Source organism: Propithecus coquereli, unplaced genomic scaffold, assembly GCF_000956105.1.
Source record: "Propithecus coquereli isolate 6110/MARCELLA unplaced genomic scaffold, Pcoq_1.0 Scaffold253, whole genome shotgun sequence".
Lineage (NCBI taxonomy): Eukaryota > Metazoa > Chordata > Mammalia > Primates > Indriidae > Propithecus > Propithecus coquereli.
In genome coordinates this window covers 627,409-655,308 of record NW_012148097.1, presented here as the reverse complement: position 1 = coordinate 655,308, position 27,900 = coordinate 627,409, and the positions used below count along the sequence as shown (strand labels likewise).

Below are 27,900 nucleotides of genomic sequence, written 5' to 3'. Positions count from 1 at the left end.
CCTTAAGGAATCTCACGTTTAGATTAAGTGTTGTGGGATAAACCACAGAGCAAAGTACAAAGTAATACATGTGTGCACACTTTAAAAAGAATCTCAGGGATACTGGCTTTTGGTTTGTTGTTGTTGTTGTTGAGATAGAATCTCGCTCTGTCGCCCCAGCTAATGTGCAGTGGTGTCATCATAGCTCACAGCACCTCAAACTCCTTGGGCTTAAGTTATCCTTCTGCCTCAGCCTCCCAGGGAGGGAGTACAGGGATGCACCACCTCACTTGGCTAATTTTTTCTATTTTTAGTAGAGATGGGGTCTCACTCTTGCTTAGGCTGGTCTCAAACTCCTGACCTCAAGTGATCCTCCCATCAGGCATACGGTTTTAAGAATTCAAAGAAGCAAAAGAATATTTGGGAGGCTATCAGGGAAGCCTTCACAGACCAGAGGAGAAGGAGCAAGACATGAGTGTTTAGACAATGGCCAAAGGAGTGAGACCATTTCAAATGGGACAAAGCCCACAAGCAAATCAAACCTGGTGGGAATTTGCTGGGCGTGCACGGAGGACGGATTTGTGATGCGGAGTATGGAAGGTGGGGCAGCAGAACACGTCTGGACTTTATTCTGAGGCCTAGATGAGCCCCTGGAGCCTTTTGAATGAGCGGAAATTATGTGCAAAAAATATTATCTTTATAGCCCCTATCATATCTAACACAATGCCTTGCATATAGTGGAATATCTGGAAAAAAAATATTACATTGAACAGGATGAGATGGGATAGGATGAAATGCAATTACAAAGGCAGGTCTTAACTTTGAAAATCTATGTATGTCTCCCTCTATTTTCATTATAATAATAAATGTTTCATGAAATATGTTGGGCAATGAATGAGCAATTTAAGGCCAAAAGTTCAAAAACTAAAAGAATTCAAGCAATGATAAAAATTTTAAATGATAAAAACATTAACAAGTAAAGATATAGCCCAACCAGCAAGACACAGGGCTCGTTTCATGAGGGGGGCTCTGGTGACAGAGGGAACCTGACATTGACCTTGAAGAGACTTGGAGGAGCTGCTGAAAACGTCATGGACTTATTTAAAAAAAGGCACTGGGCAATGTTTTTGAATGCAGTCAGGGATTCGTGTAAAAGCAATTAGTATGGTACAAATTTTGAATGTGAGTTTGTAGAATATACAATGTACTCACAATTAATCTCTTGTTTTCTTCTTGGCAGATCCATTACAGGATTTTGGCTTTTCTGTGGACCAGTGTTCCAATCAATTAAAATCAAATCTCAACATTAGATTCGGAATTATTCTGAGTAAGTAAAAACGATTAGCATGAAATAAAACATTGCATAGCCTCTTCCGACTTCACACATCCAGTGACTCATATTAACTATAATCACTGGCTAAACCACTGTTCCTCCTCCACGCTCTGGAATTAACTCTATTTCCATTTTAATTTTCAAATCTCTCTCTGGGTAATATCCAGGTAAGGTAGAACTCTCATTTAATGGTGTACTTTTGTACTGAAAAGACTCTAGGCACTCATTTGGACAACATAAGCACCTGGAATTAGTATACCCAGCAAAAAAAAGAAAGGAAAATATTTCAAGACTAAATATTGATGTCTACTCAGGAGAGAGCTTTTGCTTAGTTATCTCAGCAACAAACAAATCTACTGCCAGCAGCATGGTTTGTCATTTGTGTTATTTCATATCCCAAATAGCTAATGTAAGTTCCTAAACCTTGACACAGGCAAAGAAGAGATATAATACCATCTCCCCAACCCCAATGAATGAGCTAGAGCACTTTCTGACTGTTTAATTTTTATATGATCGCGCCATTGCAGTTAGCCAATATATTTGCTGTAGCTACCAGAGTATCTCCTTTTCTAAAACAGTTTTACCAAAACCAGAGCTGAGACATTTAATAAACTTTACATGTGGGATCATTTCAGAGAAATGGAGGAAACATTCCCAGAGATCAAGAACTCTCATGCCTCTTTGTATTTCTAGAATCTTGCACAATATCTGGACTTTAGCAGCAACTCAAGAAATGCTATGGGGAGAGAAAGAGAGAAAAGAGGAATAGAAGCAGGAGGGGGTGGAAAATAAAAGGGAGTAATGGAGAAAAAGGCAGAGAGAATCGAAAGTCACCCCCACGGAGACCCCTGAAGCTTCCTGGGTAACCATGGTGCAGTATTTGCCTGACAACAGTAGCAGGAGTCTGTAGGCTCGATCACACACCAGCTCTGTCATGGGGGATAAATAACACTAAGTAGCTGAGAAGCTTTAGAAGCCAGACCTGCAGAAATCATATTAAGAGGCCAAAGCATTGGGGTAGGGGAGCACAGCAGATTAACGACCTTGCCCCAACAGGTATAGTTTGGGAAAGGACCACCTTCCATACCCAAGGTCATCATTCCGATCCCCTGTAGCATTGCCCAAATGCTGTCTTACCAAGAAAAGAAGAAAACTGCTCCCCAGACAGAGCAGACTAAAGGAAACGAAAGGTCCTTTAGCTCACACCATTATAAACTTTGGATGCCTTGCTCTGCGGTGAAACACACGATAATAGCAAAGCTGCTCTTCTCTTTCCTTCAGGAGAGGACATCAAAGAGCTGTTTCTCGACATAGCTCTTACCGCTAAAGGATCGTCTATTTTGAACTTCTCCTATCCCATCTGTGAGGAGGACCAGCCCAAGTTTTCTTTCTGTGGAAGAAGGAAGGGAGGTAAGCAGTCTGGCTCACTGCTTGCAGCAGCCCACAGGGGTGTCCAACAGCTGGCGTCCAGCCCCGACGCTGGCCCTGGCCTTTGGACAAGCTTACCTGCACCTACCAGCATCTGTCCTACAAAAATAACAGTCAGGCCCGTCCTGTAAGGGCCTACCTTATCGGGATGTCGTGAAAATCCAAATGCAATTGTGTGTATGAGACGTTTTACAAACAGAAAATGGATACTGGGAGTAGCGGTGCCATTTGAGAAGCAGCCGGCAGCAGAAAATACCAAGAGATTCCGAAAATCCATTGAGGTGCAAGGTGTTTCCAGGCTTCCCCTCAACAGCCTCTTTAGTGGCAGGGTGTCTTCAATATAGCAATGCACGTTGAAAAAGAAGATAAAATGAAGCCCACTAAATGTCACAGCCCTTCCCATTTGGGTCACTGACAGATACGGGCATCAGGTAGCTAGACCCAAAGCAGAGAAGCAGAAAACCCACTGTATTAGCTCCCTTTCACTAACCCCTACCACTGCCACACATCCCCCAAGAGGGCAGCAACCCCTCCCCACCCCACCTGCCCCACCTCCCCTCTCCACCTTGCCCTCACCCAAGGCCCTGGGTTGCCCCTGTGGTTTAATTAAATCCTGTTAATTGAAGCCCGTTCTGTGACTGTCCTTGCCCAGGAGTCCCCCCCTGGCTGCTCCCACCTTCCTGTGTCCATTGGCGGGGGGGGAGTGTACCCCCAACCTCACACCCCCAACCCCACAGCCCAGGGACACCCTGTATCTATTTCCCCACTCAAGGAAGCTAGAATTTTAAACAGTGAAGTTCTTTGTGAAATGAACCGATTTTCCTTTTTAAATGAAAGATCGAGAATAAATTGGTATCCCCTTCCCACACCAAGGGAGGCAGACAAAAGAAAACAGGGAATTTAAAGGAGGGCAAACGAGACGGAAACCGGTGAACTTTGCTGTGATCTGCAGATGACAGGCTGAACTCAGCCCTCCCCTCCGCTCCCCGAGGGTGCGGCGCGTCACTGTACTAGAGCGCTTGACACAGGGCCTGTCACTGTTCATTCCCAGCCATTGTCCTCACTCAACTACGAGCTTCTTCAGGGTGGCGTTCGCACCACCTTGCGTCTTCTTATTTCCAGTATTTTGAATGTGTCTGATACACAGAGAGCACCAAATACACACACACACACGTACACACGCACACATACACACTGCAAAACGGCTAATGATATCGAGTGTTTGTATCAGGCACTGTTCTAAGAGCTTTAGACCCAGTAAGTCATTCACTTCCCACCCCAACCCTTTGAATTAGTGCTGTTAACACTCCAACTCTATAAATGCAGACACTGAAAGTCTTCTACAGAAATGTCCTCCTAACTGGTTCCATGTCTCCATCCTCGCTGCTGCCAGCGTGAATACAGATCTCATGACGCCACACCCCCTCCCAAAAGACTTCAAGAGCTCCCTCTTCTGTAGAATAAGTCTAAGGTCTTTAATGACCAAAGTTCATCATAAATTTGACTCCAGCCTGCTTCTGCAGCGACATATGGCTCCATTCCCCCATTCACGGCTTTGGCGACAGCCTCAACGAATAAATGGTTTGCCGCTTTCTCACCGCAGCCTGCATTTGAACACATGCGAAATTGTTCAGACTGTCCCCTTAGCCTCTCCTGCCCACTCCGCTTTTGTCTTTCCTTCACACCTAACTCAAGTATCACCTTGGCTCAGACGCCTTCCTCCAACCACAGCCAAATGCAGCGCCTCCTGGGGGTGCTCCGGGGCATCGCGTTCCTACTTCCTTGTTAGCCCTTATCTAAGCTGGAGTTGAATTCTATAGTTAGGGAGTGCGTGTGTCTCCCCCATTAAACTTTCGACTCCTCAAAGGCAGAAATATTTCTTGCTCGTATCTGTCTCTGCAGACATGGCAGAGAGAGCTGGTACAGGGTAAAGACACTATAAATACTTGTTTTGCTGAATTTGCATGTGGATATATAATGGATTGAATGCAAGCACGCCAGTCCACCTCAAAAGTGACTAATGATGCTTATGCATGGCACAAAGACACAAGGCACATTGAATCACAGCAGACAGTAAATTTTCTTGGTCTTCCAAGTTTTAGGAAACGTCACTATTTTTTCCTCTGAGTAGGGTTTTAATAGAATTAATAAAACAGAAGAGATATTGTTCCCTCAAACAGTTTGAGGTGTCCGATTCAGTTTAGCAGCTCAAAAAGCTGATGTTTACCTTATTTGAATTCTGGGCAGCTCTGCAGCCATTTATTTGCTTTATTGCAATGGGGAAGATGACTGCATAGGCAGGTTGAGAAACTAGCACTTGGAGAATAGCCAGGAAACTTCATACAATATAAAACGATCAGAAAAGTGATATACAAATGCTGCATGAACAAATAATTATGCAAATTATATAAGCCAGAGAAACTCAAATCTTAAATTCAGAGGCTTCTTGGGTTATTAATTTTTTTTAACCCACCCACAAACCTACTGCAGGAATGACTCTATTCCAAAGACGTGATTAATACTAAGACCAGAAGGGGAAAAATGGCAACAGGGAGAACTGAAGTCATTCCAAACCCAAGCACAAGCTGCTGTTGACACAGTTAGCATGAGATGGAGTCTCTCTGGGGTTTGCAGGTCCTTCTTAGCAGAGCAGTGAGAAAACTTGGTGTCCATTGTAGGCGGCACATTATGGTGTCAGTTGCAGCTGAGTTGTCTGGGATCATTTTTGCAGCATTACGACTTATTCCTCTGCAAACTGCATCTCACTGGCTGTCGTCCAGGCCAGATTAAACTGCAAAATGGGTCAGGGTTGGTGAGACTGTAGGTACAAAGCTCTGTCTCATTTTCTTCTGCATCATCTTCAGTTAGCTCTCAGGCAAGAAGCACATTGGAGTCAGAGGCCAAAAGCTGCTCTTTTAGTGCCATCATTTATGGTGTGATTAGCCATTTGGGAGAAACAACCTAAATGGCTAATTATAAGGTGTTGGTTAAGTATGTCATTATTCGGCCAAAGGTACAATATGCGACTATTTTAAAATGATGTTGTAGATTATTAAATTATGTGAAAATATACTCATAAGAACATTAAATGACAAAGAAGCATGCTATAGGCCAGGCACAGTGGCTCACGCCTATAATCCCGGCACTTTGAGAGCCTGAGGTGGGAGTATCACTTGAGCCCAGAAGTTCAAGACCAGCCTGGGCAACATAGTAACATCCCATCCCTACAAAAAGTAAGAAAAATGAGCCAGGTGTGGTGCATGCCTATAGTCCCAGGTACTCGAGAGGCTGAGACAGGAGAACTGTTTGAGGCCAGGTATTCGAGGCTGCCAGGAGCTGTCACGGCACCACTGCACTGTAGCCTGGGCAACAGCGAGACCTCATCTCTAAAAATAGAAGCAACAGCAGCATGCTATGAAAGAGTACTGCCCACTGGATCCTGTTTTTATTAAAATGTGTGTAAGAGTGCACATCAAAAAGCTCTGGAAGAACACATACTTAGGTGCTTATCTCTAAATGCTGGGATTGCAGATCTTTATTTTTGTCTTTTTCGAAAATCTCTTTTGTTTTTAGGATAAATTTGCAAAGTTATTCTTAAATGTTAGTTTTTCGTCATAGGAAAGAATAGAGAGGGTGAATTATCTTCCCCTATAGAGTAAATCTAAGAGTTTTCGAAGAGAATCACAGCCTATATAATACTCAATGACGTTTGGACTTGAGTAGAACGTTCCGAATCAGAGCATTGCATGGAGTATCAAGGGTCTATCTAACAGCCATTCCGTACGCTTTGCCTAGCTACCCAGAGACCCCTTTGCCGGAGCTGTGGGCTCACTGACAGGGAGACAAAGCTGATCACTGTTTTACCTCTACTCTCTAATGCTCCCTCAGTCCCTCTCTCCCCTCTGGTAGCACCAAGCCGGATAGATTCACCTGCTTTAGTTGATATCAATGCTTTCAAATTGGCTCCATAAGCTGGAAACCAATTTTTAAGGCTAAATTGGGACTGGCTGAATGTCTCTAAGGACCACACCCCATTACTAACCCTAACGGGGGAAGCTACAGCCCACTCCCTGGGTACTCAAGAACAGCAACGCTGACAGAGCCCCTGCGTAGTTAGATGGCTTTGGCCTGGTGCACAGCCACCAGGCATGCCCTCCCCCGTGGCCCTCAATCTGGGTTGCACATTCGTCATACCCGTGCTGTCCTGTGCAGTGACCACTAGCCAGAGGTGGCTACTGAGCCCCTGAAATGTAGCCAGTCTGAATTGAGATGTGCTTCCAGTGTAAAATACAGGCTCAATTTCAAAGATTTAGTATAAAAAAAGAATGTAAAATATCTCCATCATTGTTATGTCGGTTCTATGTTGAAATTATAATATTTGGAATACATTGAGTTAAATAGAATTTACCATTAATACATTATTTGTTAATTATATATCAATAATAAGACATTACTAACATTATTAAAATTAATTTCACCTTTTAGAATGTGGCTTCTAGAAAACATACTGCATGCAACTCTCTTTATATTTCTTATTGGACAGTGCTGCATTATAATCTCCCTTGCAAATGTTGAAGATCCCAATGCCCAGGCTTACCCTAGACCAATTAAATCAGAATCTCTGGGAGTCAGAACCAAGCCAGGTGGTCCAACATTCAGCCCAGGTCGAGGAGCACCACCTTAGCCCCAGGCAGCCTACGCCACAGCAACTGGCATTGTCTATCCCTCCATGGGCACCAGGCACCTTTCCAAGAATGTTATGTGTATTAATTCATTTACAGCTTGCATCAGCCTTATGAAGTATAGAAACTACTGTTATTAGCCTCTATAATATTGTGATTTATAGTAGGAAACATATATTTGGTCTCTGTCCCTGGGTTCCCGGTAGCTCCTAAAACCCTTGTAATTTCTTGAGCAATAGGGGTGCTGGGAGTATCTTGTGTTCTAATATTTAGTCTTTGACTCGGTTTTTGGCACAAAGCTACCGTTTGGCACAACATGCAACACTGTTGCTTTAACTTGGCTTTGTAAGGCCAGTGCCAACAAATTAGATGTGGGGCAAAGGGGACTGCACAGGAAAACTGGTGAGAGTGGTGGGGGGCAGGAAGAAAGCCCCTCATGAGAAAGCCAGGGAGCGGAACCCGTGGCCTCCCTCTATTCCCACAGCTGCCATCAACTTGCTGGGGACAGAAGCCCTTCTTTTCTGGGGGGCCATTTAATTTCTCTGGTCCTCAGTTACTTCATCTCCTAAATGGGAGTGGCCATAATTCTTTACTGGGTAGCAGTGGAGACTAAGTAGGAAAAGATGTGCAATGTGGCTGGCGCGTTAGAAATCATGGCAGTGGACCTCTCTGGCTTCCTCTCCTACCTGAGGGACCTTGAGGCAGGGGCTGGGACAGCCTGAGCAACCCACAGGGCTGCTTTATAAACCCAGATGGGTCTCTCACAGAAAAAGTCTGAAGTGAGGATTCCAACTCAAACTGGCTCGCCTGGAAGCCAGGAAGGCGGCCAACCCATCCCTCTCCGCCAGCCTGCTCCGGGTCCCAGGATTTCCTGGGCAGCAGCTGAACAAGTCTTTTGTGGCTGTGTTGTCTTGTAATGTTCTGTTGTTTTACCTGCATACGGTCAGCCTCTAAAATTCTTATTTTCTGGCCCTGGCTTGACTTTTTCCCAAATGTGTGACCATGGGAATAGCCACTTGCTTCGAGGGAACCTGACATCTATCTACCAAGGTGTGGTCTGTCCCCATGGTCCCAGAAAGATACCCCACAACTGTCTGACACAGGGACTTCTCCCAAAGTCTGGTTTGTCAGCACTAACCAGCACCACAGATGAGACTCCGCAGCCCTGTCTGGCTTGGAATCGAGTCAAGTTCACCCCAGTCCCATTCAGTCTCTGGCTTACCAAGAGTTTGTCACATCTTGATGTCCATTCTCAGTGAGGTTGGTCTGTTCAATGAGTTTCCTAGAACATCCCAAGCCAGGAGGATGAGAGTGAAACGAGAAGATGAATAGAGCCAAAATTTGATCATAGAACTTACAGTGGAACATGAAACTTGAGTGTCAACCTGGGAAGTAAGAACATGACATATTCCCCCCAAATAAAAAACGAGGAGAAATTATTAAAGGGACAGGGTGGCTCACATTTTGGCTGTCTAGAATATTCCGTGTAGGGCCATGGAGAAGAGAGATTCTCAACTGGAAATGAACCGAGAGATTTGAGTAGACTCAGATTAAGGCCATAAAGCAAATAGAATGAACACGTGATTTTCACTCTTGGTGGCAAGAGGCGCATCAGCTGTCAAACCTGGTTCTGGCCAAGCCTCTGTGAGTTCCGGCCAGGGTCGGCCAACCCTGGCAAAGTGGTGTTGGTTTTATAGCACTAAGTGAGTAACTGACTTTCAAAAATAATTGTTTATTGTTTCATAGATTGACTTGTGGATATCAATTGTACCCAACCTATTGCCGAAATCAACTGAGATTGAAGTAAAGGCTTAGGAGAGTTAAACAATTGAATTGTGCGTGTGTGCGTATGTATACACAGTGGGTATTTATTGTCATAAACTAGGGGCTCTGTAGGTCAGGGCTCTTCTTTGAAACCTTGGCAGCTGTGATTGAATGGTGCAACATGACAAAAAGCAGAGAGGACTTAATGATGCCCAGTTCGTGTTAGAATCCCAGAGAGCTGCAGGAGGCAGCGGTGCCCACAGAACTACTGACTCAGACTTACAGTGCATCTGTGCCTGCATGAGCCACTTTTCAGCACAAGCAAAATCTATTATGAAATACATACAATAGATATAGACATACCTCACTTCATAAAATGTGTAAGCTACAGAAAAAAGACAGGTTTGGACTTGATTTTAAATGCATTAATTTTGAAAGCTGGTAATTAAAAGAAATATTACAAGGACACCTTTTGCAAGCTGAAGAATCCTTTAATCGAGAAAATACCTAGTCCCTGGTTTATCTTTTGTGTAAATTTCAACTTTCCTATTCTAAGTGTGTCTCCAAAGTGGGTAATACTTCAAAATTAGATGAATTTCAATAAACAACCGAGTAGATCCTTTGAGAACTATATTTAAAATCTGGCAGAATATTGCCCATAAGGCAGATATCCCTGACAGCAGCTGAGGAAGTCTAGAAATACTCACTGATTTTCCATACACGAATAAGTCAAAGGTGTGACCACAGTGGGTGCTCGTGGCTACCTGGCTTCCTTTCCTTTTCGTTATCCAGGGTGTTTCTTTTCTAGTCCTGGTTCATGCTGGACACCTGCACCTGGCGATCCTCCTAGCATTATTAATTGCAGAGCCTTCTCAATCTCACTGTCTGTATCTATTCAAAATTCAGTCTTAGAAGTTCTATGCAGATTGACAATTCAGGTTCCACCAGCCAGCTTTCTATTGCCCCCTCCATTTCTGTTTCAATGTGCTCTTTTCTACAAGTCTAGGGAGGGAATTTAGGAGGAGCAATGGGAATGCAATCTGTTTACTGCCTACATTTAGAAAAATTCCCGCAAATGCTTTCTGCAAAATACCTTCTACCTTGCACGGCTGTAGTAGAAGACAGGGCAAAACCACCTTCCAGGCTGGCGCTACCTTGAAGAGCATTAATCTATGCCGACTACCTGACAACTTCTATAAAGCATGCCCCGAGCCATGGCACCGCTACCGTCAGCCTCGTGATTCAGTTGTTTCGTGTTCACTACACACACATTAACAAATGCAAGCCTTGGGAATTCGGGCATCAATCTTGGCTACAACAGGAGGAGAATAAGCAGCTTAACTGAAGACTCAATTTTAAAATATAGTAATCTCCCTTCATCTGCAGAGGATACATTCCAAAACCCCCAGTGGAGACCTGAAATCACAGATAGTACTGAACCCTATAAATACTACGTTTTCCCTGTACATACATACCTAAGATAAATTTAAATTTAAGTTAAGCACACTAAGAGATCAACAACAATAATCAACAATAAAATAGAATAATTATAACAATATTCTGTAACAAAAATTATGTGAGTATGTGCTTGCACTCACTCTCTCTCTTTCTCTTAAAATACTGTAATATTTGTGGACTGCAGGTAACTGAAACCGTGGAAAGCGAAGCCATGGGTAAGATGGGATTACTGTATGTCTTTTCTGGGGTATTGCCTTTGATTTCTAAGGCCATTTAGACCCCCTGCTTCTGTAAGCTCCTTTGCAAGCTGCAGGCGTTCTGTCCCTGCACTTCATCCCCAGCCTCCCCCAGGCCCAGTTTCTGGTCCCGTCCTTCAAGCACTGCCAATAGCCCCAGTGACAAAGTGGCTTAGATGGGAACTTGTGCATCTTGGCTCCTCTTCCCATGGATGAATCCGCAGACCCACAGAGGGAGTGATGATTCTCTGTCACCTGGGAAATGGCACAATTTCTCCTGCCATCATTATCCCCACTGTCATTCTGTAGCTGCAGACAGCATGCTACCAAGACCAGTATTACTGGAACAATTTCCTGCTCCCAGCCTCATCACACTTCAGTGCTGCCGCTGGAGAGCCGGGGGCCCAGCCCAGTCCAGTGGCTCTTGACCTTGAGCAGACATCAGCATCACCTGGAGCACGTGCTCAAGCACAGATGGCCGGATTCACCTCTGGGGTTTCCAATTCAGCGCATCTGGAGAGAAGCCTGAGAATCTGCATTTCCGACAAGTTGCCAGGTGAGGTTGATGATTCTGGTCCAGGGACCACAACTGGAGAATCCCTAGGCTGGTGGATAAGCACAGGATTTGAAGCCGGACCTACAGACCTACATAGGGCTGAACCATTACTGTCACTTATCACTTATGTGATCTCGAGCAAGTTACTTAACCTCTCTGAGCCTCAGTTTTCTCATCTGTACAATAAGGAAAACATAAGCAACCTCACAGGATTGTCATGAGGATAAAATGGGATAATATGCATAAAGCCCTTAGCACGGTGTTCGGCACACAGTAAGCACTCAATAAGGGATCAATGGCAGCTACTTCATGCAGCTGATGATGGATTTCTCAAAAGTACTCTGAGCTTCTCAAGCCATCATCAATCTCAGAGTGGAGGTCTGCATTTTAACAAGGCACCTGGAAGGGAGCGGAGGCTTTGAGGCTTGGAAGTCTAAGACCCTTTTCTTCAGGAGTAGCAGGAAGGTGCCTTTGGTCCAAGCCTGCGTATTCTCTGGCAGTTGACGATGCGGAGTCTCCCTGCCCCCCTCCCCCCTAGGGAGACAGCGCCATTTACATTTCTCATGGAATTGGAAATCTGAAGCACCATCATCTGGCCTCCAGCCCTTTCTTGTTTTCATGTTTTATTCTTTGTCTACAGACTTCAAGCAGCTGTGGATTTCCTGCTTGTGATTACTGGGCAGCGGCTGCTGCTGCAAATTCAGACAGAATCGACAAAAACAATGATTTACTTATTGCATTAGCAGAAAACTCATGGACTTCAAAAGACAGAACTAGACACAATGGTCACCCTAGGGAGGGCACCAGCCATCATGAAGCCAAAGAGCCCCCCTGACTGCTCAGTGCTGAGCAAAGTGCAAGGGAACACGTCGGCTACTAAGGAATCTTACAGCTCGGAGCGTCTTCCCTCCATCCTCAAATTCAAGCATGTTTTTAAATGAGCCAATAACATGTTCAAACTGTCCTTCGACATCACTCAATTCTTTATGTTAGTCGACTCCAGCATGTTAAGACTAAGGTTGACCTAGGAAAGAAGCAATTTTAATTTTCTAAGACAATATAAGCATCTTTACAAACCCTTGGCCTGTTACGGAATTTCACAAATACAGCTCAGTGACACACGCTTTCATGTAATAATCATTTTTTTCCTTTGTTTAGTACTTTAATTTTATTCTTTAATTGACAACTAATAACTGTATATATTCATGGGATATATAGTGATGTTTCTATATATATACAGAAAATGTATAGTGATCAGATCAGGGTAATTAGCATATCCTCCCTCTCAAACACGTGTCATTTCTTTGTGCCAGGACTAAGACTTTCCTGAGCGAAACAGGAACGGCTGCGATCACTGAATCCCCTGCTTCGGCAGTTTACTTTTAAGTAGTCGGCCATTCGCATTGCACAGCATCACTGAGGTTTGGCTGATCTACGTTGGGCCCAGTCGGGCTTGGTTCCAAGCTGGGGTCTACAACCAGGTCAGCTCCAAGTGGCTTTCACTCTTCTTGGACCAGCAGGTCCCCAAAGCATGTTCTCATGTCACAGTTGCTAACGTTCCACCCCCCAAAGAAGGGAAAAGTCTGCAGTAGGTATATTTTCTTCGCTGACTTTGTCATCCTTCAGAGGTCTTGGGAAGAGTAGTTTTGTAGTCAGGAGTCTAGGCAGGCTCAGCTGGGCTCTCTGCTCTGGGTATCGCAAGGCTAAAACCAAGACGTCAGTTGGGGTGGGCTTGGGGGAAGATGCCACTCCTAAGTTCAGACAGGTTGTTGGGAAAATTCAGTTCCCAGCTGAGACTGAGGTCCCTGCTACCTTGTGGGCTGCCAGCTAGGGTCACTCAGCTCCTAGAGGCTGCTCTTTGGTCCTTATGCATGACCCCTCCATCTCCAAGCTAGGAAGGCTGCAGCAAGACCTCATCATGTAGTAATCATTAAGATACTACTTAAGAAGGCAGACTCTCAGCACCCCCATACCACCCCAATCCCATCCCAGCGTAGCTGGCATTTGCATTTTAACAAACTGAACATCCTGAGAGCTCCAATGTGCGTGGACCCGGGAGCCCCCCAGTCTGAACAACCCAGCCCTCTGTGATGTCTCTTTCGTGTTGCGTCGCGTACCTGTTTACTAGGGCCGCCCCAGCTTTCTGCCAGTCCAGCCAATTTCTTCTCTTTCCTCCCATCGCCATCTTCCTCATTTCCATTTCTGAGAATCCAATCAGCCCACCAATTTACAAATTGTATTTTGAGTGTTACATTAAGTAATTGTCCACAGAAATCCAAGAAGAGGTTGGGGGTGGGGAGACAAAAATTCCCTCAGAGGGAACCTGGGCAGGAAGACAAACAGGCCCTGCAGAGGAATGAGGTCGAAAGCAAGTCATTTCCCCTCTGGGCCCCTCCTCATCAATGACATTGGTGGCACTGTCCAGACAGCAGCCACTGGCCCCTGTGGCTACTGAGCCCTGGGAGCACGGCTGGTCCAAAGTGAGACGCACTCTCCATGTAGAATATGCACTGGATTTTGAAGACTTTATGCCAAAAAAAAAAAGTATGAAGAAAAAGAATGTAAATATCTCAGTAATACTTTTTATATTGCTTCCATGATGAAATGGCAGTATTTTTAATAACAAGGCAAAACAAAATGTATTATTAAATTAATTTCTCTTGTATCCTTTCCCCTTTTTTGGAATGTGGCCACTAGAAAATTTAAAACTGCATACACGGCTCACATTATATTTCCATAGTCAGTGTTAATCTAGAATTACACTGTCCGATATGGGAGCTGCAAGCCACGTGTGGCTATTTAAAGCATTTACATTTAAGTTAAATTAAAAATTCAGTTCACCAATTGTACCAGCCACATTGTGAGTTCCTAACAGTCATATGTGGCTAACAGCTACCGTATTTGATGGTGCGGATACAAACATTCCCATCTTTGCAAAAAGTTCTGTTGGACAGATCTGACTTAGTAGTTTCTATACTATAAATTTTTTTTTACAGTCTGTCCTGAACTCTCATTTGTATGAGTTTATGTTAAAAATTCCACTCTCTGGCCCAGCCCTAAACCCCGAGTACTTTCTCTTCTGCTCAAATCCCAAATCGTGTCTGTGTCGTGGTTCTGAAGGTCCCTGGTGGGGAGTGTGAATACAAACAAGCTACCTGTCTTGTCCCTTCTCGGCGATCACCCGGCCCCTCCCCTCTTAATGCAAGACCACAGTGTTAGTTTCCTATGGCTGCTATAACAAATTACCACAAACTCAGCAATTTACAGCAATGCTAGTTTATTTTCTAACAGTCTGGATGTCAGAAATCTACAATCCAAGTGTCGCTTGGGCTGTGTTCCTTCTGGAGGCTCAGGGGAGAGTCCTGAGTCTCTTCTTTCCAGTTTCTGGAGGCCGCAGACAACCCTCGGCTGGTGGCCGCGTCACTCTGCTCTCTGATCACGTCTTCACACGGCCTTCTCCTTCTGCCCTCTGCCTCCCTCTTATAAGAACACTCGTAATTACACTGAGCCCACCCAGCTAATCAGGATAACCTCTCCACCTCAAAATCCTTAATTTAATGGCCTGTGTAAAGTCCCTGTTGCTGTGTAGGGGGACATGACATAGTCACAGTTTCTGGGCATTGTCGTGTGGGCCTCAGAGATTTCTAGGGCCACCATGAGCTCACACATGGCCTTGGCACACATTAGAGAGAGGGACACCTTCTGCTGGGAAGTGTTCTTAGCTTGGGGCCCCTTCAAGCAAAGCTGGGATCGAGGACTTGGGGGCAAACAGTGCACTGGGAGGGGTGCCAGGAAGCAGGGGCGACAGGGGAGGGCCACTAAGTGATGAGGCATGAGGGGACTGACTACCAGTGTTGGGAGCTAGGGCTCCCTCCACTGTGACCCTTGGGCACCTGCAGCATGTGCCTCAGAGTTGTCCTCAAGGGCGGGAGGCTGGGGCATTTCTCCACAGATTCCCATCCTTTTCGGTTGACAACTTCCTCCAGGGGTTGGCATCCCTGCACTGCCCAGCTGCCCTCCATGGAAACTGAAGCAGGAAAGGGTGTGCAGGGGGCAGACGCTCGCCATGGGGTGGCTGATGCCCACCACAGCTGCAGGGATTTGGCCAGGGGCCGAGGGGATATGGCACCAGACACCAACTGCATCTGCCAGTGGGACCCAGCCCAGTGGGAGTGGATTTCCGCTCCCACTGGCCCCCCGCCAGCCTCGCTCTGTGCAACTGCACAAGGCCCCGCGGGACCCCTTCTGAACGGGAGCAGCTGGGCCTGCAGCGCTGAGGGTCTGGGATCCTCCCTCAAGGAGAGACGTGAAGAACCCAGAGGCTCTAGTTCTAGATAACAGGTGAATGGCTGGGAGCTTGAGGAGCTGCCAAATTAGGATAACCGAAATATAATTTTAAAAAATCCTATTAGGCCTGGGCTTGGCCTGGAGCTTACTAGCCACACTGCCTGGAATCCATGAAAACCTTGATGAAACCTCGAGCCTTTGGGGCCCTGAGGGATCTACCTGTGGCCTCATCCATCCTGAAGGCAGTGGACACGTTTGTCCGTCCCCACACCTGGGCAAGGGCGTTATCACCTTAAATTCTTTAAGTGCCCTAACCAACAAGCTCCCCCTATGAGAAAAGGAACCCTCACACCCTGGGGGGTCAGACACTGAAGAAAGCAGAGCTGCAGGTCAGAGCAGACAACATGCAGAGCAGGGCCTGGGCCTTCATCGTCTTCCAGAGCAGCGTCTCTCAGAGAATACCCAGAGTCGGGGGCGGAAGGAAGACTGTATTTAGAGCTCACTGAAATGAAGCAAGGCTCCCTCCCGCCCTTTCCAGAGATGACGCCCTCCCGCCTCCCTCTTTCCCTTGGTCCTCCCTGCACCAGAGGCCTTCCCAGGCCCCACTCCCTCCCACTCTGCTCACCCCCTGCAGGGCAGGGTGACAGTTGTGTCCTCCTAGGACAGGTCGACGCTGCCTCCCTGCGTGCCGATGTCTTAACACATCCGGATTCCCTTTCCGGGGTATGTGGACCCAGCAGTGTGGTGGCTGGGTCAGATGGCAGTTCTAGTTCTAAATTTTTGATGATCCTCCGTACTGTTCTCCATAGCGACTGTGCCAATTTACCTTCCCACCAACAGTGTGCGAGGGTCCCCTTCCTCACACAATTATCCACAGCAGCCAAGATGTGAAAACAACATGGGCAGGTGAATGGGGAAAGAACGTCGTATATACACAATGGAATATGATTCGGCCTTGAAAAGGAAGAAAATCCTGCCACGTGTGATGCCCGGGTGACCCTGGAGGACTTGGTGCTACGTGAAATGAGACCGACAGGCACTGCATGGTCTCACTTACATGTGGAATGTAAGAAACTAAAAACTAAAAAAGCTGCACTCATAGCAAGAGAGAGCAGATGGGTGGTTCCCAGAGGCTGGAGGGTGGGGCAAGGGGAGATGGTGGTGAAAAGACGAGATGAGTAAGTTCTGGAGACCCAGTGTGCAGCCCGGTGACTAGCTAGTGATGATACCACTGTATTGTGTACTTGACGTCTCTGAGAGAACACGTGTCAGCTCTCACCACACACACACACACACACACACACACACACACACACACACACACGAATGGCAACTAGCGAGACGATCGACATGGCGGCCTTAAATACACAAAATTTTTATTTGTCGATCATTCCTCAATGTAACTGGAGAGAAAAATAAACACTGCCTCCTCCGCCTCACCCCACTGGGACCAGCAGGCAGGAAAGGGCTCAAAATGCTGAGTAAATGAATAAATAATCTTTTTCTTTAAAAAAAAAAAAGGTCTTTGTTCTAGATATACCAATTGGCCTCGTCATGATAAATTGTGACTGTATTTTTACATTGTCAAGCACCCTAATAATGTTTAACTTTTGATGATATTTTTATAATACATTTGAAAGATTAGGGACAATTCCACTAAGATCCTGGCGAGGTCTGGCAGATGGGAAGGCTGTCCCCAGCAGGCTCTCCCACGCCAGCCCCGCGCGGGCTCCCGAGAACAGGACGCGGAGCAGGGCGCGGGCACCCGGCTAACGTCAGTGTCATCCAGCACCCTTGGGACCTTTTATTTCCACAATTTAAAAACCATTTCCTCTCTAAAAAGACACTGACAGTCATCCAAAGATTTGGGTCAAAAAAAAAAAAAAAGCCGATATGCAGAAATGATTTCATGCATTCCGACCAGGGAGGTGAATTTTTCAATCCACTGTACATTAAAAATTGATAAAGATTTCAAACGAAGGGAAGGCAGAAATGGTCGCAAACACACTGGGGCCCTTTTGATGGCACTGGGGGGTGGGAACGTTCACTGAAGGAAGCCCAGAGTCGGAGAGGATCTGAGAAAGGAAGGAGCAGGAATTTAATTTTAGGTGTTGTTTCATCAGGTTGAAAAAAAAGACAGCTTCATGAGTTCCTTGCAGCTATTCTCAGGAACTTTACGAGCCCCAAAAAGCTCCAGGTGAAACTGTAAAGTGTAAGAGACCAATTGAATGAAAATCTCTCACCCCAGTAAAGACCCAGTTAATAGTGAAGAGCACAGGTTGGCCAATCTCGGGACGTTAAGTGAGCACACCAAAACGTTCGATATCATTCCAGTGCTCTTCCAAGAGTCATGTTCACCATTGTTTTAGAACAGAAGTTCAGGATTAGCAGTTGTGCACAAAGTGGTTCCCAAACCTTGTCTCCTTGTGTACTCAGCATCCCAGGGACGGTCGTGCCATTACTCTCCCTCACACCTGGTGGGCGAATATTAATATAACTGGTAACTATTGTTCCTGCCCTTTCTGGGGATCCCATTCCGCTCAGTGACTCTGCAGACAAGTTCTCCGGTCCTCCTAGCGCCCCGCGGGGAGCTGTTCCTGTCGCTATTTTGCAAGCACGGCAGCTGAGTGGCAGGACAGTCAGCAAACGCTAGTGAATGGGAAAGGGGTGTCTCGAACCAATGTCCTTCTGTTTCCTGGGTTAAGTCGTTGGCACTCTGCCACCGGACAGCAATCTGTGAAAGCACAAAGAGAGTATAAAACATGCCCAAGGGACCCAGCCAGACCAGACAGGGGCTGGCACACCCGGTCCTCGTTCCTGGACTCTGCCCCTGAGCCACACTGTGCCCCAAACCCTGATGCCGGCAAGAGAGCCCTTGACTGGCTCATGCCCGCGGCGGTCACAGCCTTGGGTTGCAGGCGGCAGAAACCTGCTGCAGTCAACAGAAGCAAAGAGAACTTCTTGAAAGGCTATGTAGGAGTCTCAGATTCAGGGAGAAGCTGCAGCACCAGGCAGAAAGTGGGCAGCCCTAGAGCTGGTGAGTTGAAATGAAACCACTTCTTGCCAGAACAGCCGGGGTTTCTTTGTCCCTCTACTCTGACTGTCCTGGCTTGGGTCAGAGAGTATCCACGGGGGAGAAGATAATTTCCTAAAGAGAAATCATGCACTGGTGGACGGGCCAGCGACTGCACCGCTCTGAGCGCACTGTCCGCACAGAGTGACGTGAACCGTGCCCTCGGGGTGCGCAGAGCAGCGTCACTGCACACGCGTTGCGGGCAGCCCTTCTGCACTCTGTACTTACTAGGCATGGCGCCTACGCGCACCACTCAGGGTGCTGGGTAGGAAAGGAGCTAAGATCCAGGCCCAGATAGTCCGACCCCAGGTCTGTGCTCTCAGCCACAGTGCTTATCACGCGCTAGGTTCCCAGGGCTGGGGAGTCGCAGAGGAGGCAGCGATCACCAGGAGCTGGCCGAGGTGTCATCCTTCTTGCTGGCTTCAGTGTGGACACAGATGGCCCACCTTCCTCACCTCCTTACCGCCGACAACCACTTCCATCGTGTCCCCTCAAGCACCCTCCCCTGTGTCAATGCCGGATGTTGCCACGGCCTGTGAAACTGCACCACTTCTGACATCTCGACTCCAAGCGTCTGTGTTCTCCCAGCTCGCTGACTCTAGGACCTCCACTGCCATAATGAAACTCCATTGGATGACTGCACCGCTCTTTGAACCGTCACCCGCCCCTCCTGCCTCCACCTTCTTCCGTGACCCCTCGGATTCCGCGGCCTCCTGTTGTTATACACGTTCCCTTGCATCTGTGCCGACAGCTTTGCCTTTCTCTCCTGACCCTTCTCGTCCAGCAAAACTCCAACATGGTTATCGACCTTCTCTGCGCCTGCATCACACTTGCTGAACGTTGCTGAGAAAATCTGCATCTGGGCTGGCTGAAGCATCTTCACATTTATGGCCAAGAACCTCAAAAAAAGCGCTCGACACTGCCTAGGAATCCTTCTGTTTCTCAAGTGCATTTCCTCCCCACCATCCGCGATGAATATTATGTACCTCCTTTCGCCACTCAACACGGCACAGGCCCTCGCCGGCCACACCCCCTTATCCGTCTCCACGATCTTCACTGGAAAACCAAAGTCATCCGCAGAGCCCGCTGTTCGTCTGCTGCCAACCTACAAATCTACCTGCGCTTAAGCTCGCTCTGCTCTTTTTTCCTCTCCTACAGCAATGGGAGTAATTTCTGTGCTCCTCTCAAAAGCTAATGCCTTCCTTCCCACCTTCTGAAACTCTTCGTGCCTTCAGTTATTCCCTCTTCCTACAAAACCATTCCCTTTGGACAAAGCGTGGGGTGCAGTGTCTCTACCCTGAGCACAGAAGCAAACCACCCTTGACACCACGCCCTTTCGTGTGTTCTGCTCCCCGCTAAGGCAAAACTCACTTCCCACCTCCACGTCTCTCCTCAGCCCAGCCCATTCGGGCATCTGTCCTTACCTCTCCCAGCTCTTGTCAGGGTCACCCAGTGACCTCATGTTGTGCAATCCACTGCACATTTCTGTCCTCATCTTACTCAAACTCTCAGCGGTGGCATCCAACACAGCTGATCATACCGTCATCCTGTCTGGAAAACACTCATCTCCTGGCTTCTTTGGTCCCACTGTCTGGGTCCCTCCACTCTACCCACCACTCCTTCTTGGCCTCCTTGGCTGGCTTCTCCTCCCTGACCCAACCTCTGAATGCCGGAGGGCCTCGGGAGTGGCTCTGGCCCTGTCCCCTTCTCTGTCTTTTAATTCCCTCTCTCGGGGTGGGGGTGGGAGGGTTCCCATCCTGTCCCATGGCTTTATCACCTTCTAATGACTTCTGTTAATGACTCCAATATTCATAACCCCATCCCTACCTCCTCCCGAAAATTCCAGATGTGTATATCCAACTGCTTACAAGTACCCTGATTAACCATCCCCTAGAAACGGAGCTCTTTAATCACCACACACACACACAGACACACACACACACACACACACACACCCTCCCTAGGCCCACCCACCTACCCAGACCCTCCCTGGCCCTCACTCTGCATGTCCAACTCGTCTGTTCCTCCGTCTCCAGCGCCACCCCCAACAACCCATCACTCACCTCGGCCCGGAGACCCTCTGCTCTTGCCTCCCCTCCACTCCCCACACAGTGCCATGTCTCTGCAAAATATACATTAGTTACTTTCACTTGACTTTGTAACACCTTTCTCATTGCCTTGGGAATGAAATCCAAACTCCTCAAGTACTGGAGTGTCTGCCACCCCTCGGGCTTCCCACGTGCTTCTCCATGTGGCCCACCCTGCTCACTGTGCTTCCAACTGCCCGAGCCCTTCTCCGTGCCAGGGCCTCTGCTCTTACTGCGCCGTCCTGCGACGCTCTTCTCCCAGCTCTTTAAAGGCTTGGCTCATTCTGCGTCTTCAGGGCTTGGCTCAAGTGTCACCTCCTGAGACACACAACCCCCACCCCCAGCCAGCACCCCACGAAACACACAGTCCCCAGTTCCTGGCATTAGCCAGTATCCATGGGGGCTCCCTGGATGTCGTTCTGTTACTAGTGCTTTACATTGGTTAACTCCTAACTCCTCCCAACACTATGAAGTGGGCACTGTTACTGTCATCGTCACACCCATCTTAAAAGTCAGGAAACAGAGCCCAGAGAGATAATGGCCGTCCATGGTCAAATATCTGTAGGGTTGGTCTCAGGATTTAACCCCATGCATCCTGGCTTCAGCCTGGCCCTTAACCCCACACCCCACGCCCTCCCACCCTCTCACGTTGCCTGCGTGGTTCCTGCCAGCACCCTTTATGGTCTGAATCTCATCTTGTTTAGTTATTTCTGTATTGTCAGCCTCCTCAATAGAATATAAGCAACACGTGGGCACAGACTTTTCTACTCACTGCATCCCAGGGGCTGCCACACGGCAGGTGGTCAGCTGATATTTGTTGCATGAATGTATAAAGGAATGGATGGTGGGTCTACATCAGGAAACGAGAACATTCCTATCAATGGCTATTCCCATTTTAGTACCAACAATCATTACACATCTGTGTGACCACGGATCGTGTGAGGGAGTCATTTTTGTTTTAAATGATTGAATGATGTTATCAATGCTTTACATATTTTTCAGAGCAGATCTACTATGCTGGCCCTGTCAATAATCTTGGAGTGGATATTCCCAAGGTAAGGTTTTGGTTTTCTGTTGTGTTCTGTTGCTTAATGCTTGTATTGAACAGGTCGTTTGTTGAAGAAGGAGAAGGCAAGAAACGAGGAGGGGAAGGAGGAGGGAATCGAACAGTTTAAAACTTACCCAAAGGCCATTACTACGAAAACCTTTCTCGATAAAGCTGTTACCTTTTAGTGTCTGTCATTTTGGTATTCAACATCTCCTGCACCATTGAACCTTTGTGGATCACCTGGATACAAACCTCCGCCTGAGAGGGATGCCTGCATCTGGTCCGGCAGGATTGCCGGCGTCCGTGGGACTCCGTGTGGCTTGCGCTGCTTACTGCGTGGGGCAGCCACACGCACACTGCGATTAGTGCCTGGGAGGCTGGCGGTTCAGAGAGCGGAAGACACACAAAGCCCTGGACTTAAAGATCCCCCTAGGTACAGCCTTGCACTGTCATCTATGGGCCACCACCAAGTAAACGGTATGCCACGTCTTCAGCATTTGTGGACAAGGCTCATTGCTAAGAGCAGAACTTCCCACTAATTCCTTTTTACTCAAAATAATGTGACTTTATTCAATGGCTGAATTCAAGCTGCTCTGCCATAAACAATAAATTTTCAAGATGCTACTTCTGAGAGAATCGTACAGAACACGAAAAGGACTGCGAAAATGTAATTGTTTTAAATGTTTTTGTTTTCGATCTCATTATTTCAGTTCTCCAAAACCTGCATCTGACTCAGGAAAAGGGTCTCCTCCTGCACAAAGAATCTCGTTAACTTAGTTTCTCGTCTGGCTTTGTTTCCTCTCTGCCCCAGGCCCCTGGTCCCTGCTCAGAGTGCCACCCCCATACCGTCTCGGATTCCGACCGGCGCTGCTCCTGCGGCTGGGAGGCCTCCAGCCCCCTCTGGGGTTCTCCTGAGCTTTCTCCTGGGGCCTCGGCACGATAGGAAAGTTTTGCCAGAAAGGAAAACTCAATCTCTCTTCAATTCTAGGATGTGGGACCTAAATTATCCCAGATAGCCTTTTTTTTTCTTTAAATCTTTGCTATTTAAATTCTTTTTCTTTTTCCACTTTCCTTCCGACCCCCACCTAGAGACTGACTTAAAATTTGCTAACAATTGATTTTCATTTTACATTATCGGGTTTTTTTTTTAACTATCTACCCTTAGCAATTATATGAAATAGAGGGGAAAAGAAAGTCTTAAAGTCAAAGAATCCCTTTGAAAGAAAAAACTGGCCAGAGGTGTAAAAAGCCTTATTCCCTTCACCTGTGACATTTGGGGGAAGTGCAATGCCCGAGTTCTTCCACCGGTGACGGAGCTCGAGGAGGCAGTGCCAGTGGGAGGGGGTCGCGTCTGAGCGGAGGCGGCTGGGGGCTTGGGTCCCAAGACGGGCTCCCTACACTGGCCGCAGACCAGCCACAGCCGCCTGCAGGGCCCAGGACTTCACTTCCCTAGTGTGGGACAGAGACAGAGGCAGCCTTTTGGTTTGGAAAGACCCACCCCATACCCTCATGCCCTCTCCTCCAACCAAATTCCCCACAGATGGGCTCTGGGCTAATGGGGGTCTCTGAGTGGCCAAAAACTTTCCCACTCAGAGCTCAATCCTTAGAGCCTTGATATCAGTTCCCCTTTAACTCATCCAATCCCATGGCCCAGATCGAAGCCCTGCCTGTGTCCTGTACCTGTCTGTGCGCTGCTGTTTTCTGAACTGGAATTTAGAGACCGGGGGGCTCCCGGAGCAACAGCCTGTAGACACAGCCTGAACCGTGTATCACCGAGGATGCACCTTCGAAGTCCTAACTTGCAACCTCAGTGCCCTCAACAGTGGAAAGGCTGCCCGGCCTCCTGTCCTCCCGGTGCACAACCCACTGCCCCCAGACTGGCACGGCTGCCTAAATGCCCTTCCCCCGTACACCGAAGTCTGTGTATCCACAGCTCATAATCTAAGGCCCTTCCTTCAGATACATCTTCTCTTAGGCTTATAAAGCAATGATGAAAAATTCACTTGATTTCAATAATCGTGTAGGGCGTGGACTTAAATGCACAGAGAGAGTTAAAAGAAAAGTAGGTGAAGATGAGGATGAGGAGGATGAGGGTGACACAATCAGATATAAACTTGAGCCAGTCTTTACTCGTAATTAATTCTCTAACTTTTACGCAGCTTTGGTTAAATTCCTGACACTGTTTCTAAAATGTTGGCTGCTCAATATTTGAGATTTCTGGGAGCCTCACACTGGGCCCGTCCAGAGCGGAGCCTGGCTCTCTTTAGCGCAGCCTCAGTGTCGGGGATCCCCCTCTTCTGAGCCTCAGCAACGTGCTAGAGAGTTATTCTCTTCCGACAAACGCAGCCTCTCACGCAACTTCTGTTCTGTGGTCTGACTGCTTCCCTCCCTCTGGCTTTGGACAGGTTACACCCTTTCCTCCTTTGGTGACAGGCAGTTTCCGGATGTGCCTCCTCCCCTCAGTCCTTTTGCCTGCTTTCCACACTCCGCCTCCCCCAGCCTTTTCTTCTCCAGATCAGTGTCCACAACCCTGTCACCACCTCGTGGCCAGTGGGCGCTGGACAGAGAGCGAAACAGACGCGGCGCCAGCCCTGGGACTCTTCTGCCATTCCTCACGCGGCGCTCGGACGGCTTCTTCGAAGCTAACCGTAAAGGAAGGGAGCCCTCTGTGCAGTGTCGCTGCCAGAAAGGAAAGCCGAAAGTGGCCATACCTTTCGTGCCAGAGCATTTGGATGTTGTGCTGCTGAATCGTGCGCCCCCGGCGGTCTTCTCTGTCCCAGCAAATGACCCTGTGTCCTTCCAGTCTCGCAGGCCAGGAGCCTTCGAGTCGCCTTCCGCGCAGCTCTTTCTCCCCACCCACTCGACTTCCTCAGCAGATCCTCTCGGAATCCACCCCCTTCTCCCCCAGACCACCCTCTGCCCCCAGCACCCTTGCCCCTCACCTGCACGACTGCAACCGCCACCCACCCCGTCTTTTCAGCGGCAGCCAGACGGATCCCACTGACACAACCATCAGATCAGGCCACTCCTCTGGGGAAAACTCTGGAGACACGAATCCCTTTCAGGGTGGAAGCCGACATCCCCACCATGGCCTGCGAGGCCCCAAGAGTCTGCCCTCCTGCGTCTCCCTGACCTCACTTCCTCACCCTCTCTTCCCCCTGAGGCCCCTTTGGCCTCCTTGCTGTCCCTCGAATGTGGGGGCAGCAGGCCACAGCAGCGTAGCACACTCCAGAAACTCTTGAGGCCTTTGCCTAAACGTTGTCTTCTCGGCATGGCCTCCCTGGGCCACCCTACTTAAAACTGCAAACCAGCACTTACCCTGTCCCTGCCTGAGCTCCTGCCTGCCCCTTCCTGCACGAGCATCAGTGTCTGACCACCTCGGCAGTCACCTGTGGTGTGGACCCTCTCTCACCCAGCGAGACTGTGAGCTCCACAGAGCTTGGAGGGCGGTGGTTAGTCTTGTTCTACTTTGTCCCCAGTGTCTAGAACAGCGCCCAGCACATAGAAGATGCTCGATAAACATTTGTAAAGTGGTTGATTGTACTGTGGCTCACATGCCTAACACTTTACCTGTGCCTCCTGCAGGGAGAATACCACGTTTTGCTAGAACTGTATACTGAAACTCGTGCCACCGTGGCCTGCGCCAATGCCACCATCATTTCCTCCTGACTGTGGCCTGCAGCAAAATCACAGCAAGCTCCTCTCAAGAGAACTCCCAGCTCCTCAGACTGAACCTACCGCATAAAAACCAGCTGACAACAGACATCGGCCCTGCAAAGAAGACCCCCAAGAGCGCAGCTGCTCATTTTAGCCCCAGGACCAGACATCTTCAGACTGCACAGATGTAAGGAAGCCCCCAAATTATCTGCTTCCAAGGAGCCTCTTGGGAGTCACTAAGGCGTCTCGAAGGTCCATCCTTCTTCTCTAATTAGCTGCCTCACACGAGACTCACCTGCTTTCCAGCTCCTTAGAGCACTTCCTCGCGGTTACTGAGAATAAAGAAGGCTGGCCCGCCACTGTTCATGGCGACTTGTTCAAAGAATCTTCTACAATGCTGTAGTTAAAAAGTCATTTCCTCCAGATATAAGTGTTGGGTGCCAGGGCTGCATAAGCAGTTCCAAGAAATTCAGGAGGATGATGGTCTGGCTAAAATCAGAGCCCTGGGAAAATGTGCCATTGCCTCTCCTGGGCGGGGCGAACCCCCTACCCTTGGACCACGATGGCCAAAAGTTCATGCAAACTCATGGATAGTGGCAGCATAGTCTCACTCATCCAAACACTCATTTCACCTTCACCCCCCAAAGCATGACGATACTTGACCTCAGCACATGATGGCACTCATTACTGCATTCATGAATTCATTCCAGGAGTAACTGCTGAACACTTAATGTATCAGGCACTGTCCTCTTAGGATACCTTCCTCGTTGCCCTCAATAAATGAGCAAGTTGCGCATCCTATTGCCAGAGCCATTTCGGCAGCCCCGACTTCTCCTCTCCCGGGATATGCAGATCACACAGGGGGCTCTGCAGCCCCTTTGCCATCCTGTGCCCCCCACCCCAGCCCTCTACTTCCAGTGTCACTGGGCCTAATGTCTGGCTCTCTTGCTCTTGCTAAGGGGCTAGAGTAAGATGGGTAGGTAGACTTTATCATTTGCAGGTCTTTTATATTCACAAAAGTGCCACTATGTTAGAAATTAAAAGAGGAAGAAATTCTAGAGTTTAAAAAATGTTAGTTGCTGCTAATAACTATATGTACATAATTAAACCACCTGGAACAGCAGGCTATAAGTGCTTGGTGAATCAGAACTTTAAAATCAGCATCTGGTTGGGGGTGGTGGTTCACACCTGTAATCCTAGCACTTTGGGAGGCCAAGGCAGGAGGATCACTTGAGGCCAGGAATTTGAAACCAGCCAGAGCAAGAGCAAGACTCTGTCTCTACAAAAAATAGAAAAATTAGCCTGGCATTGTGGTGCATGCCTGTAGTCCCAGCTACTTGGGAGGCTGAGACAGGAGGATCGCTTGAGCCCAGGAGTTTGAGGTTGCTGTGAGCTACGACAAACATCCCCAGGACTAGCAAAGGCCCTGGGTAGACTCTGTACTCACATGTTCCTACAGTGCAGGACAGCTGTCACAGCTTTCCAAAGACATAGCAGAACTCAGCTGTTCCCTTCCTGGTCCCTTTACGCTCTTTTTAAAATTGACAGTGTGTGTGTGTGTGTGTGTGTGTGTGTGTGTGTGTGAGAGAGAGAGAGAGAGAGAGAGAGAGAGAGAGAAAGTTTCAGACCCTCTATGTTTGGATTAAACAGGGATTTCCATACATGGAGTAGATCCTAACCATGTCTGAATACACAAGTACACAAGCAGTTTCAGTAAAGACATGATTTGAGAGGAAAGAAAATGTTTCTTTGCCCCAAAATATGTCTTTTTTTTAAATGTCCTGTCATGGGCCTTAAATTACACCTTTAGTTTCATGCCAGCAAGTTGAGAAAGTATTTCAATGTTCAGGGGACTCCTATTAAACATAATACAAACAGCCTTGGCAGGAGAAATGCCAGAGTCACTGTTATTATTTAATACTCTGGCAGAACATGGAAACATAGATTGAGCTGGAAGTGGCAGCCCAGAACGGAGGAGATGTTGGGGAGGGTGACCCCAAGCCGAGCTCTCTCAGGCTGGCCACCTGTGTGGTGTCCGGGGCGGAGGCAGAGTGTCCGCACAGTCTGCCAAAGAACATAAATTGACTTCTCCTCTTCTTATAAAAAGAATTGCTACTGTTTCAAAAATTACCATCAAAAATTCCAAAAATTTGTCCTCAAGAAACTTTCCTAAAGAGGAAAAATAGTAACAGTATGGTTCAGGATTTTACTACGCCACCAGAACTCTCAAAGAACTCTCGTGAAAATCGGTCCGCTCCAATCATTTTGGTGCCCACCAGCCTTTCTCTATATTTTGAGGACAATTTCAATCC

At 47.8% G+C, this 27,900-nt stretch overlaps 1 protein-coding gene across 1 annotated transcript in view; it reads left to right on the top strand.

Annotated features, from left to right (window-relative positions):
* Positions 1-25,821, top strand: part of LY86 (lymphocyte antigen 86) — a 53,949-nt gene extending 28,128 nt beyond the window's left edge. Inside the window, exons 2-5 of the mRNA XM_012647001.1 lie at positions 1,220-1,306; positions 2,594-2,722; positions 21,886-21,938; positions 25,517-25,821. Of these exons, the coding sequence (XP_012502455.1) occupies positions 1,220-1,306; positions 2,594-2,722; positions 21,886-21,938; positions 25,517-25,600 (353 nt within the window). The 3' untranslated portion in view covers positions 25,601-25,821. The remainder of the gene's footprint in view (positions 1-1,219; positions 1,307-2,593; positions 2,723-21,885; positions 21,939-25,516) is intronic.
* The last annotated feature ends 2,079 nt before the right edge of the window (positions 25,822-27,900 follow it).